The following is a 14,828-nucleotide window of genomic DNA, read 5'->3' on the forward strand; positions in this document are numbered from 1 at the left end:
ACGTCAGGAAGATGTTGAAAAAACTGAACAGACTGACGCTTGGAGCAGACTCAAATTTTCTTGCGACTGCATATTTACTAAGTTTCCAGAAGTATCTTTGAGGTATCAGGAAATGTACTACAGCCGCCTAAATATCGCTCGCTCAGGGATTACAGAGAGAACGTTAGGTAATTACAGTAATCTCAGGTGTGTTAAAGCAACAGTTCTCCCTGTGCTCGCTAATAACTGGTACGATAGGAAGTATCCTCCGCCATGCCCTTCACAGTATTCCGCGGAGTTTACATGTAGAATCGACGAATGAAAGCTCACCGAAGGAACAATGCAGATCGCAGCGCGTGAGTCAGGTACGGGAGACAGCAACCTGGCGCATGCGCAATAGCCACAAGTTGACGCAGGCGTACCACCAGAAGCGCTTGCTATCTTAGGCGGAAGTCGTGTCGTGACTTCTTGCTTGCTCTCGTGACAGTCTCGCCGCGTCACCCGACATGCATTGTGCGGAAGGCAGTAAGTGTAGTTCTAGTTTGTACATTAAATGGCTAAAGCAATCGCTGAAGGCTACTTTTGTAAAGTATACTAATAACCAGTCACGACTAGTGCAAACCTACTCATCCTGATAATTACGGGAATTACTTCTAAATTACTTTATTACTAATATGAATTAACAGAAAAGCAGATACTTTTAAAAAAGCCACTTTTTCCTTTTACACTATTGGGCTGCGTTTATATCTACAACTATACTCAGCAAGCCACCTTGCGTTGTGTGGCGGAGAGTAGTTTGCCGTTGTCACTTCCCCACTCTCCTGTTCCAGTCGCGAATAATTCGCGGGGAGAACGATTGCCGGTAAGCCTCTATGTCGGACTCGAATCTTCCTAATTTTATCTTCATAGTCTTTTTGCCAGATGTACATAGGAGGAAACAATATATTAGTTGACACGTCTAGCAACGTACGCTCTCGGAACTTCTAACAATAAAACACACCGTGATGCAGAAGGCTTCTCTTGCAGTCTGCCACTGGAGCAAGTTGATCATCTCTGTGACGCTTTCGTGCTTACAACGACGGTTGGAACTTAGTGGCTACTATTTATTCACAACCGATACAGAAGAGTTACATGTTCGGAATCAAATCAAAGTCACAAGGTTCAAATGGCTCTGAGCACTATGGGACTTAACTTCTGAGGACATCAGTCCCCTAGAACTTAGAACTACTTAAACCTAACTAACCTAAGGACATCACACACATCCATGCCAGAGGCAGGATTCGAACCTGCGACCGTAGCGGTCGCGAGGTTCCGGACTGTAGCGCCTAGAACCGCTCGGCCACTCCGGCCGGCAAAGTCACAAGGACTTAAATCGGGGAGTATGGTGGATGGTACAGTACTTCCCAGTCCCATCAGCCGAACAGAGCAGCCACAGCTTGCGCTGTATGCGCCCGCGCATTGTCGTGCAAAATGATGGATGGGTTGCGCAGAAAGTGTCGCCGCTTCTTTCGCAAAGCTGATCGCAGGTGATGCTCCAAAAACGAACAATAATACTGTGAATTGACGGTCTGCGGTGGAGGAACTTAATACGTTGGGATAACACCATCACAGTCGCACTGCCGGCCCTGCGACCGAACGGTTCTAGGCGCTTCAGTCCGGAACCGCGCTGCTGCTACGGTCGCAGGTTCGTATCCTGCCTCGGGCATGGATGTGTGTGATGTCCTTAGGTTAGTTACGTTTAAGTATTTTTAAGTATAGGGGACTGATGACCTCAGATGTTAAGTCCCATAGTGGTTAGAGCCAGTTGAACCACAGTCGTACACGAGAATCACCATGACTTTAGACCGCTCCGTTCGCACCATCAACAAAACAGGGTCCGCAGCTCATGGTCGTGCGGTAGCGTTCTCGCTTCCCACGCCCGGGTTCCCGGGTTCGATTCCTGCGGGGTCAGGGATTTTCTCTGCCTCGTGATGACTGGGTGTTGTGTGATGTCCTTACGTTAGCTAGGTTTAAGTAGTTCTAAGTTTTAGGGGACTGATGACCATAGATGTTAAGTCCCATAGTGCTCAGAGCCATTTGAACCATTTTTTTGAACAGAACAGGCTCTGTTAATGGTACACTACGCCTTCCACATCGCTGGCAACGGGTTATACACAACACTGGTGACTACTCTGAAGGACAGTAACAGGTGCAAACATGTAACTCTTTTGAATCGGTTGTGAATAAATAGTTGCCACTGTTTAAGTTCCAACCCTCGTAAATTAATCTATAACGAAACGCGCTTCTATTCTTTAGATCCCCTCTATTTACACTATCAGTCGTGTCTGGTGCGGTTTGCATACTAACAAGCAATATTCAAGTGTTGGTTGAACGTGTATTTTCTAAGCTACTTCCTTTGCTGATGTACTACATTTCCTCAGGTTTCTTCCAATGAATCATAGTCTGGCATCTGCCTTACTCACGGTTATGTGGTCGATCCATTTCAAATCGCTTGGAACACGTACTCTTATATGTTTTATGAAAGTAACTGCTTCCATTGATTCTTTTGTAAATAAGTACGCGGTCTGACCGAGAGATGGCAGTCGTTGTTGAAAAATATCTCAGTATTATAAAGTATACGATCTACGAAGCGTATGTTTCAAGTTAGAAGACGCCACATTGTTTAGTACTTGTTTGGCAGCCATCAATAGTGAACGTTGTGAGTGAACTTGCGAAAATGGAGAAAACTGGTGATCGTTATGTGATACAATATTTTATTTTGAAAGGCCTCAGCACAGGCAATATTAAAGCTGAATTAGATGCTACTTTGGGAGAGTCTGCTCCTTCGTCGACAACAGTAAAATATTGGGTAGCTGAGTTTACACGAGGCCGTGCGAGCTGCCAAGACGAGCAACGCAGTGGTAGACCAAATAAGGTGACGACCCCGGAAATGGTGAAGAAAGTCCACAAAGCGGTTCTGTATGGTCGTCGACTGAAAGTGCGCGAGCTAGCAGACATAGTAGGCTTTTCAAAAAGTGCAGTACATCGCATGTTAGCTGAAAATTAGAAAACAGTGTGCAAGGTTTGTTCCGCGTTTGCTCACATTCGAGCAAAAACAGTGTCGTGAATATGTTTCAGTTGAGTGTTTAGCGAAGTTTCGCAGCAACTAAGCTGATTTTTTGCGCCGTTTCATAACCATGGATGAAACATGGGTCCACCACTTCACTCCCGAGACAAAAGAACAATCAAAACAGTGGACACAAATTGCAGAATCGATTCCAAAGAAGGCGAATACCATTTCATCTGCGAGCAAGGTCATGGCGTCGGTTTTTTGGGATGTGCGTGGGATAATTTTCATTGACTACCTTGAAAGAGGAAAAACTATCAACGGCGATTATTATGTGAACATACTGCAACATTTGGACGAAAAAATCCAGCAAAAACGGCCGCATTTGGCCAAGAAGAAAGTGTTGTTTGGTTCAAATGGCTCTGAGCACTATGGGACTTAACTTCTGGGGTCATCAGTCCCCCAGAACTTAGAACTACTTAAACCTAACTAACCTAAGGACATCACACACATCCATGCCCAAGGCAGGATTCGAACCTGCGACCGTAGCGGTCGGGCGGTTCATGACTGTAGCGCCTAGAACCGCTCGGCGACTCCGGCCAGCAGAAAGTGTTGTTTCTTCAGGACAGTGCACCAGCTCACAAGTCCGTTATTTAATGGCCGCAATTAATGAATTAAAGTTTGAATTACTACCTCATGCACCCTATTTGCTGATTGAGCCCCCTAGGATTATTTTCAGTTCCCAAACTTGAAAAAATGGCTCCGTGGTCGAAGATTTTCAACAAATGATGACGTGACGTCGGCAGCTAATGACTATTCTGAGGAGTTAGACAGCTCTCATTATAAAAAGGGTATCGAACTTGTTGAACATTGCTGGGAAAAGTGTATAGACCTGAAAGGAGATTATGTTGAAAAATAAATACATTCTTTTTACAAAATTTTTGTGGTTTCTTTGTTGGGTTGGGTACTTAGGGGACCACCCTGATACGTTACATTTGTTTATTTTGAGGGACAATTGCAACTCCCTGCACCAAGCGTTGATACTCTGCAGTATTCCTTCATTTCGCTACAATTCTCCAGCTTCACGACTTCTGTGTATACTACAGCATCATCCGCGAAAAGCCTCCTGGAACTTCTGACGTTCTGTAGTAGGTCATTTGTAAGTATTCTGAAAAGTAATGTTTCTATAGCACTCCTGTGGAGAATGCCCGATATTTCTCTTACGCCTGAAGGCTTCTTTCCATTCAGAATGACTTGCCGTTTTCTGTTTGCTAGAAATTCTACAGTCCAGTCACACAATTGATCGGATATTCTTTACGGTCGCCCGCATCTCGTGGTCGTGCGGTAGCGTTCTCGCTTTCCACGCCCGGGTTCCCGGGTTCGATTCCCGGCGGGGTCAGGGATTTTCTCTGCCTCGTGATGGCTGGGTGTTCTGTGCTGTCCTTAGGTTAGTTAGGTTTAAGTAGTTCTAAGTTCTAGGGGACTTATGACCACAGCAGTTGAGTCCCATAGTGCTCAGAGCCATTTTCTTTACGGTCGTATTTTTTTCGCTAGACAGCAGTGCGGAACTGTATCTAATGCCTTACTGAAAAGGAACAAGCCATGTACTTGGGCGGCCGTATCTACTACTTCCTGGGACTCGGGGACGAACAGAGCAAGCTAGGTTTCACACGATCATTGCTTTCGGAACCCATGTTAGTTCCTACAGAGGGCATTATCGGCCACCAAAAATGTCATAATACACGATGGTACAATAGTTTCTAAAATTCTACAACTAACCGGCGTCAGAGAAATATTCCTATAGTTTCGTGTTTCTCTTCGACGACCCATCTCGAAAACGGGAATCGTACTGGTATTCCGCTAGGTCCAGTGGCCTTCCCTCTGTTGAGCGATTTCAGTTGCTTTTCTATCCCATGGTCACTTATTTCGATATCAGCCACTTTATCGTTCGTGCGACGATTTCAAGGAGGCACTACAATGCCATCTTCCTCTGTCAGTTTTGGAAAAACACTTCCATCTCCTATTTCATAGTAATCATTTATGTAAGTTAACATAGATCACTTTTGTTTTTGTTGATTGGTTTGGGGAGGGAAGGACTCAACTGCTGGGTTATCAGTCCCTTTTTCCGAGGGCATGCCCCATATGAATCCTATCACTTAAGATCGGGGACACGAACAAAAGGCGTAAAACGAACTGTGTAACCACACAGGACGAGAAAACGAAAGAAGGAAGCCAAAACTGAAAACATTAACTGAAAGGCAAAAAGCGGTAGAAGGTGGTAAAACAGTATAGCAGATGGCCTGCGCTGGCTGATTGAAAGGACAAAAAAGAATGAGCCAACCACTCTGCAATACGGATCACTATTGCCTGTATACTATTAAAGTCAAAATCTGTTTAATACAAACACAAGTGTTAAACGAAATATAAAAAGGACGTGTGTGTGTGAGTGAGTGTGGGTGGTTTCCAGCACAGCAATTTCACACATACGACCTGTTATCAGGACGTAAAAAATATGGTGGTAGAGCATCAAAATGGTTCAAATGGCTCTGAGCACTATGGGACTTAACATCTGAGGTCATCAGTCCCCTAGAACTTAGAACTACTTAAACCTAACTAACCTAAGGACATCACACACATCCATGCCCGAGGCAGGATTCGAACCTGCGACCGTAGCTGTCGCGCGGTTCCAGACTGAAGCTCCTAGAACCGCTCGGCCACACCTGCCGGCTGGTAAAGCATCCCTGGCTCCCCTATTTGTGGGGCTGTGATGGGAAAGTGTAGATATGTAAGCATAATTCTGGTTATTTTGGCAGCCGAATTGGAGAGGATGTAAAATGCAGACCGGTAATGGTAAGAAAAGCACTTCTGAAGAAGCGAGATTTATTAACATCAAATATAGATTTAAGTGTTGGGAAGTCTTTTTTTGGAAGTATTATCTAGAGTGTAGTCATGTATGGAAGTGAAACATGGATGATAGTTTAGACAAAATGAGGAGAGAACCTTTTGAAATATGGTGTTACAGGAGAATGTTGAAGTTTGCTTGGGTACATCACGTAACTAATGAAGTACTGAAAATAATTGGGGAGACAAGAAATTTGTTTCACAGCTTGATCAAAAGAAGGGATCGGTTGATAGGACACATTATGAGACATCAAGAGATCACCAATTTAGTACTGGAGGGAAGTAAGGGGGTAAAAATCGTAGAGGCAGACCAAGAGATGAATACAGTAAACATATTGAGAAGGATGTATGTTGCAGTAGTTATTCGGAGATGAAGACGCTCGCACAGGATAAAGCAGCATGGAGAGCTGCATCAAACCAGTCTTAGGACCGAAGACCACAATAACAACAATTCAGGAATCCCTGGAGCAGTACCTACAAAACTTGGAACACTTACGGCTTCCTGTGGTAAAACATATTCTGTTGGGGAAGATATGTCTAAGCCCTTAGGTGTGACGCGAGAGTTCAGAGTGGATGGCATGTAAAAATAATCAAAATGAACTAAATTACTGTCGAATCCTCAGGTTTCGTTGTTTGGTAAGCTGATGGTAGCAGACCCGATGATATTTTGCCACTGGGAATTTGAGAAAGGTTAAGGGAGTATTTACGTTTGAGTACGTTTGTTCTACAGTCTTGCTGTTTAATTTCAGGTTCATGGCAAGACGGATGTCGAATGCATTTCTAGCAGGAAAATTTAGAGTGAGAATAACTACCGTATCTCTTATTGTCAGCAAGGTTTTATCGGTGCTGTAGCAAAAATTACAACTGTTGTATATGAACCCACAATCGGCACAAGAATTCGAAGAAATAGCTGTTATGTTCTATAAGAAATGAGCGTTCCAGAAATGTCTAAGTTCAATCAGTGGGGAACATATCAGACTTCTTAGCTCTAAGTGATCAGTCTCAAAGTTTCGTAATTATAAAAGCTACTCCTCAATAATACTGCAGTGTATTTGCACATTGCAAATACACTTTTGCGGAAGTCAGGGCCATGTGCATAAGATATGCTTGAATTCCTGTGGGCGACTTCCTCCCAAGTGCTACTATCAAAGTCCCCTTTGTCTTCGTAGGAGATGAAACTTGCTCAAACTCAGACACATGATTATAGATTGTGCCAGGAAAAGTCTTCATCATTCGAAAAATAGGTTTAACAAAGCCTTTTAAGGACTCAGAAGAATGGCTAAATGTGCATTTGGAATTGCAGTAGCACACTAGCGAATATTTAGAAAAACCGATTGAAACGAAAGTTGAGACAACAGGGCTTATTGTAAAAGCTCTTTGTGTTTTATACAATACCGCTGTAGGCAAAGAGAATACACTGAACGTTACGTACTATAGAGACATACTTCCTGTAGTTGGCACATCAAGAAGGAACAATGCAGATTTTGTAGAGGCTATCGACACAAGAAATCTGTTTCTCTGTCCCTTACTGAAGAAAATATTGTCTGATTAAATAAAAGAATATTAAAGTGTAGCTTACGTGTTTCACATTATATAGAAACGTCTTTTCTTTGTTAGTCCAATACCCAGCGGTTGTGATGTTGTGTATGACTCTAGTACCAGACGGCTGTGCGTTCAAAAACGGCTGAATTAACTGCCTTTCTAATATCGCAACTGAAACTGTTTCCACAAGCTCGCAACAAAAAACACTGCTCGAGAAAGCGCGCAACGAGGAGAACTCAAAAACGGCGCGACTAGAGTGGCCTTGAAGCAGCCAATCACGGCTCACGTTTCAGGACGGGCCCCGGATGGTCGCTGCTGGAAAAACAAACCAGTCTGAGTTTACATCGTCGACTGGCGTGAATCTTGGCGGGCAGCGATGCAGCAGGTTAAAGGCGCCGGTGAGTTCCAGTGGGATTTTGTTTCATCATCGCCAGGCAATGCCGCGAAGTGCGAGCAGCGAGGCTGGCAGCTTCGCCGTCGGCTGGTAATCGTTTCCGTGTTTCTATTTATCTTCTCTGTTACACCGCAGTTCTGCCGTGGAGATGCATTTGACGGCTTAGCAGAGCATTTCTGGCATGTAACAAGTGGCTACATACAGTAGATTACACTCAGTAGAGGGTGGAGGACGTGGCTGGGCCTGAGGAAGTTTGCACCTCTGACGTTTCTCTTTCCAGTTTTCGACATTTCTCCTTAAAAAACGTACCAGGTGGTTATAATTAATGTGCAGCTGCTCACAGAGATCTAGTGCAGGCTGCAATTATCGTATGAGAACGAAATTTTGTAGATATTCTAATGCGTTAATGCGGAACCGCTTTACACTGGGAAAAAAATTAGTTCCCATTTTGACCACTAGGTGCAAATCTGGCACTTTGAATGCAAGAAAGACGTATAGAAATGCTCCCATACATAAAGGATTAGGAACAAGATGTGTGCAGAAAAGTTCAAACAGGTGAGAAAGGCAGAATGTTGATTTTATTATTGACCACAACTTACACAGTTTGTTCCGCATGGGCACTAGAGACTTCGACCAGATGCTGTACAGCCCCAGATTCCCACCTGGTGGCCAAAACCGGAACTAATTTTTTCCCAGCATAAATCGGTTCCACGTTAATGCATTAGCATATCTACCACGTTTCGCTGCTGTACGATAATTTCAGTCAAACGGCAGTTATACAACAGCGAGTACGATCTTCTGCAGTGGAGCACCAGTTACTGGTGTCAATGTTTAGCCTGCTTAGGTTCTCCTTGAATTGTTCCTTAAAGCGATTCAGAGGAATACTGCTGAGCCTTCTACCTGTGTTCACTTTAGTATACAAAATTATTGGCGGAAATCCATCGTTTTTCATTAGCTAGAGACAACGAATTCACCTGAGTTGGTGTCTAATGACGGTGGCTTCTGTACTGTTCATCTTCGCCTTTTGCACATCTGTACTTGATATGAAGTCATCCCATTTGATGTTCATAACGCATCTAAGCTACTGATAGTTGAAGCGCTCTAGTTTCTTAAGACAAGTTAGCTCCCAGGTTTCGCAACTGTAGAGCAGGGTAGAATCAACAATGTCTCGATACCCTGTCAGTTTGGTACATAGTGTCAGGTCTTTATTCAGGAAGACCCAATGTCTGAGATGTCCAGCCGGCCGGTGTGGCCGAGCGGTTCTAGGGGCGGTTCTAGGCGCTCGGGCATGGATGTGTGTGATGTTCTTAGGTTAGTTAGGTTTAAGTAGTTCTAAGTTCTAGGGGACTGATGCCCTCAGATGTTAAGTCCCATAGTGCTCAGAGCCATTTGAACCATTTTGAGATGTCCAAGTGCAACATGGGCAGCACACGTTATGTTCTCCACGTCCGTTTCCGATGAGCAATTAGATGATTATATACCTCCCAGATAGAGGATGCGAGCTACTGGTTCCAAAGATGTGTTAGAAATATGGATATTGAAATTTGGAATAGCTGTTCTGCGATTGCCTTTGTTTTTGGGATGGTGAAGGTCAGCCAAGATCGTTTTTTTGCACTACTGAAACAACTTACGATTGCTGCCTTACAGGGGATTGAGGTGGAGACGCATTGTCATCTGCATGTTGCAGTTCAGATTCGTCGGTGTTGCAACGTACTCCTACTCTAATAGATGGATTTCCTCCTTTCCACTGTCTTCTACAGGGTGTTAGAAAACTATTCCATATTTTGAGAAGCGGCAGTATGGACTGCAAAAAAATGGCTCAAATGGCTCTGAGCACTATGCGACTTGACTTCTGAGGTCATCAGTCGCCTAGAACTTAGAATTAATTAAACCTAACTAACCTAAGGACATCACACACATCCATGCCCGGGGCAGGATTCGAACCTGCGACCGTAGCGGTCGCTCGGCTCCAGACTGTAGCGCCCAGAACCGCACGGCCACTCCGTATGGACTGCAACAAGACAAAAGTGTCACGTAAACAAGGGCTCTGTAATGTATACCTTAGAGGTATGATATGAGCACTTCCCCCCCCCCCCCCCCCCCCCCCCCCCCCCCCCCCCCCCCATGATTCATGGACCTTGCCGTTTGCCGTTGGTGAGGAGGCTTGCGTGCCTCAGCGATACAGATAGCCGTACCGTAGGTGCAACCACAACGGAGGGGTATCTGTTGAGAGGCCAGACAAACGTGTGGTTCCTGAAGAGGGGCAGCAGCCTTTTCAGTAGTTACAAGGGCAACAGTCTGTATGATTGACTGATCTGGCCTTGTAACAATAACCAAAACGGCCTTGCTGTGCTGGTACTGCGAACGGCTGAAAGCAAGGGGAAACTATAGCCGTAATTTTTCCCGAGGGCATGCAGCTTTACTGTATGATTACATGATGATGGCGTCCTCTTGGGTAAAATATTCCGGAGGTAAAATAGTCCCCCATTCGGATCTCCGGGCGGGAACTACTGAAGAGGATGTCGTTATCAGGAGAAAGAAAACTGGCGTTCTACGGATCGGAGCGTGGAATGTCAGATCCCTTAATCGGGCAGGTAGGTTAGAAAATTTAAAAAGGGAAATGGATAGGTTAAAGTTAGATATAGTGGGAATTAGTGAAGTTCGGTGGCAGGAGGAACAAGACTTCTGGTCAGGTGACTACAGGGTTATAAACACAAAATCAAATAGGGGTAATGCAGGAGTAGGTTTAATAATGAATAGGAAAATAGGAATGCGGGTAAGCTACTACAAACAGCATAGTGAACGCATTATTGTGGCCAAGATAGATACGAAGCCCACACCTACTACAGTAGTACAAGTTTATATGCCAACTAGCTCTGCAGATGACGAAGAAATTGAAGAAATGTATGATGAAATAAAAGAAATTATTCAGATTGTGAAGGGAGACGAAAATTTAATAGTCATGGGTGACTGGAATTCGAGTGTAGGAAAAGGGAGAGAAGGAAACATAGTAGGTGAATATGGATTGGGGCTACGAAATGAAAGAGGAAGCCGCCCGGTAGAATTTTGCACAGAGCACAACATAATCATAACTAACACTTGGTTTAAGAATCATGAAAGAAGGTTGTATACATGGAAGAACCCTGGAGATACTAGAAGGTATCAGATAGATTATATAATGGTAAGACAGAGATTTAAGAACCAGGTTTTAAATTGTAAGACATTTCCAGGGGCAGATGTGGACTCTGACCACACTCTATTGGTTATGACCTGTAGATTAAAACTGAAGAAACTGCAAAAAGGTGGGAATTTAAGGAGATGGGACCTGGATAAACTAAAAGAACCAGAGGTTGTACAGAGATTCAGGGAGAGCATAAGGGAGCAATTGACGGGAATGGGGGAACGAAATACAGTAGAAGAAGAATGGGTAGCTTTGAGGGATGGAGTAGTGAAGGCAGCAGAGGATCAAGTAGGTAAAAAGATGAGGGCTGGTAGAAATCCTTGGGTAACAGAAGAAATATTGAATTTAATTGATGAAAGGAGAAAATATAAAACTGCAGTAAGTGAAACAGGCAAAAAGGAATACAAACGTCTCAAAAATGAGATCGACAGGAAGTGCAAAATGGCTAAGCAGGGATGGCTAGAGGACAAATGTTAGGATGTAGAGGCCTATCTCACTAGGGGTAAGATAGATACCGCCTACAGGAAAATTAAAGATACCTTTGGAGATACGAGAACGACTTGTATGAATATCAAGAGCTCAGATGGAAACCCAGTCCTAAGCAAAGAAGGGAAAGCAGAAAGGTGGAAGGAGTATATACAAGGGCGATGTACTTGAGGACAATATTATGGAAATGGAAGAGGATGTAGATGAAGATGAAATGGGAGATATGATACTGCGTGAATAGTTTGACAGAGCACTGAAAGACCTGAGTCGAAACAAGGCCCCCGGAGTAGACAATATTCCATTGGAACTACTGACGGCCGTGGGAGAGCCAGTCCTGACAAAACTCTACCATCTGGTGAGCAAGATGTATGAAACAGGCGAAATGCCCTCAGACTTCAAGAAGAATATAATAATTCCAATCCCAAAGAAGGCAGGTGTTGACAGATGTGAAAATTACCGAACTATCAGTTTAATAAGCCACAGCTGCAAAATACTAACACGAATCCCTTAAAGACGAATGGAAAAACTAGTAGAAGCCAACCTCGGGGAAGATCAGTTTGGATTCCGTAGAAACACTGGAACACGTGAGGCAATACTGACCTTACGACTTATCTTAGAAGAAAGATTAAGGAAAGGCAAACCTACGTTTCTAGCATTTGTAGACTTAGAGAAAGCTTTTGACAATGTTGACTGGAATACTCTCTTTCAAATTCTAAAGGTGACAGGGGTAAAAAAAAAAGGGAGCGAAAGGCTATTTACAATTTGTACAGAAACCAGATGGCAGTTATAAGAGTCGAGGGACATGAAAGGGAAGCATTGGTTGGGAAGGGAGTAAGACAGGGTTGTAGCCTCTCCCCGATGTTGTTCAATCTGTGTATTGAGCAAGCAGTAAAGGAAACAAAAGGAAAATTCGGAGTAGGTATTAAAATCCATGGAGAAGAAATAAAAACTTTGAGGTTCGCCGATGACATTGTAATTCTGTCAGAGACAGCAAAGGACTTGGAAGAGCAGTTAAATGGAATGGACAGTGTCTTGAAAGGAGGATATAAGATGAACATCAACAAAAGCAAAACAAGGATAATGGAATGTAGTCGAATTAAGTCGGGTGATGCTGAGGGAATTAGATTAGGAAATGAGGCACTTAAAGTCGTAAAGGAGTTTTGCTATTTGGGGAGCAAAATAACTGATGATGGTCGAAGTAGAGAGGATATAAAATGTAGGCTGGCAATGGCAAGGAAAGCGTTTCTGAAGAAGAGAAATTTTTTAACATCCAGTATTGATTTAAGTGTCAGGAAGTCATTTCTGAAAGTATTCGTATGGAGTGTAGCCATGTATGGAAGTGAAACATGGACGATAAATAGTTTGGATAAGAAGAGAATAGAAGCTTTCGAAATGTGGGCTACAGAAAAATGCTGAAGATTAGATGGGTAGATCACATAACTAATGAGGAAGTATTGAATAGGATTGGGGAGAAGAGAAGTTTGTGGCACAACTTGACCAGAAGAAGGGATCGGTTGGTAGGACATGTTCTGAGGCATCAAGGGATCACCAATTTAGTATTGGAGGGCAGCGTGGAGGGCAAAAATCGTAGAGGGAGACCAAGAGATGAATACACTAAGCAGATTCAGAAGGATGTAGGTTGCAGTAGGTACTGGGAGATGAAAAAGCTTGCACAGGATAGAGTAGCATGGAGAGCTGCATCAAACCAGTCTCAGGACTGAAGACCACAACAACAACAACATGAGCACTTGCTGAACTTCACTGCGCCGGCCGGCTTGGCCGAGCGGTTCTAGGCGCTACAGTCTGGAACCGCGCGAACCGCTACGGTCGCAGGTTCGAATCCTGCCTCGGGCATGGATGTGTGCGATGTCCTTAGGTTAGTTAGGTTTAAGTAGTTCTAAGTTCTAGGGGACTGATGACCCAAGATGTTAAATCCGATAGTGCTCAGAGCCATTTGATCTTCACTGCTGTGATACACATCTCTTCTACCAGAAGCTATCTGATACTACGGAAGAGCTACAAAATGCAGTAAACAAATGAGAATATATTTGTCTGTTATTGTCCATGGATATAGCATACAATAAACATCTGTTAATGATGTTGCTTTAAACCGTATTCACAGTTCTGGGTAAATGTAACATATACATTACTTCTGGTGGAACCAGTTTGGGGACTAATATTTTGTGAAATACTTTTACATTGCTGTTTTGTCTTTGCACTTACCAGCATAACGGAAGCCTATTATTCCACACAGAAAATGGCAGAAATGATGTTCTGTTATCGTGTGGTTAATGGAATCAATGGTGAAAGATCATGTCTAGCATTTACTGTGTGGAATGATAGGCTTCCATGTTGGTAAGTGCAAAGATAAAACAACAAGGTAAAAGTATTTCAGCCGCGCGGGATTAGCCGAGCGGTCTTAGGCGCTGTAGTCATGGACTGTGCGGCTGGTCCCGGCGGAGGTTTGAGTCGTCCCTCGGGCATGGGTGTGTGTGTTTGTTCTTAGGATAATTTAGGTTAAGTAGTGTGTAAGCTTCGGGACTGATGACCTTAGCAGTTAAGTCCTATAAGATTTCACACATTTAAAAAAAAAGTATTTCATAAACGACTGAAAACATAAGCTGGTTCCGTTAGAACTAACTTAACTAGGCTGTGAATACAGTTTACAGTAACAATACTAACAGATGTATACGTCATGCTTTATCCATGGACAGTAGCAACAGGAATGTGTCATTTGTTTACTGCATTCGGTTGGTCGCTCATAATAGCAAAGAGTTGGCGGTAGAAGCGATGTGTTTCACAGTAACGAAGACGAACGAGTGCTCATAGTTCTTAAGGTATGCATTTTAGACTATATATTTACTGAATTTTTTTTTCTTTTTTTTGGTCCGTATTATCGCCTGGCAAAATATGGAATACTTTTTATAACACTCTATTTAAGAGTGGCCAGCGCCTGGGAAAACAGTTAATATACTGATAAATTACAGAAGCAGTGGTTAAAGAGGTGCGTTTTTGTTTTCGTTTTGAATATTTGCAGGTATTCGATTCTTGCCTGCTTTCTGTCCGTAGACTGTTAAGCTTTTCAGGACTAAATGGAATGAAATATTACTTTTGAATACATTATGGGAGTGACAGTGATCAATGTGTTACAAATATTTACTATTAAAAACAGTCTTGATCACGATTTATTTATTAAGGTGACCGGTAGTGATTCTCCAGCAGAAAGAGGTTCTTACTTAATGGTCTGAAGATGACCACAGTAGTGGTCGAAACCGGTCACCTTAATAAATAAATCGTGA

General features: G+C 43.4%; 1 protein-coding gene across 2 annotated transcripts in view; it reads left to right on the plus strand.

The window, feature by feature from the left end:
• The first annotated feature begins 462 nt into the window (after positions 1-462).
• Positions 463-14,828, plus strand: part of LOC124795109 (acidic mammalian chitinase-like) — a 76,277-nt gene continuing 61,911 nt past the window's right edge. Inside the window, exon 1 of one of the 2 annotated variants that reach the window (XM_047258961.1) lies at positions 463-504. In XM_047258961.1, coding sequence (XP_047114917.1) covers positions 486-504 — 19 coding nt within the window. In that variant the 5' untranslated portion in view covers positions 463-485. Of the gene's footprint in view, positions 505-7,812; positions 7,867-14,828 lie in introns of those variants that run through there. The other variant, XM_047258960.1, reaches the window with a different exon arrangement.

Source organism: Schistocerca piceifrons, chromosome 4 (assembly GCF_021461385.2).
Source record: "Schistocerca piceifrons isolate TAMUIC-IGC-003096 chromosome 4, iqSchPice1.1, whole genome shotgun sequence".
Lineage (NCBI taxonomy): Eukaryota > Metazoa > Arthropoda > Insecta > Orthoptera > Acrididae > Schistocerca > Schistocerca piceifrons.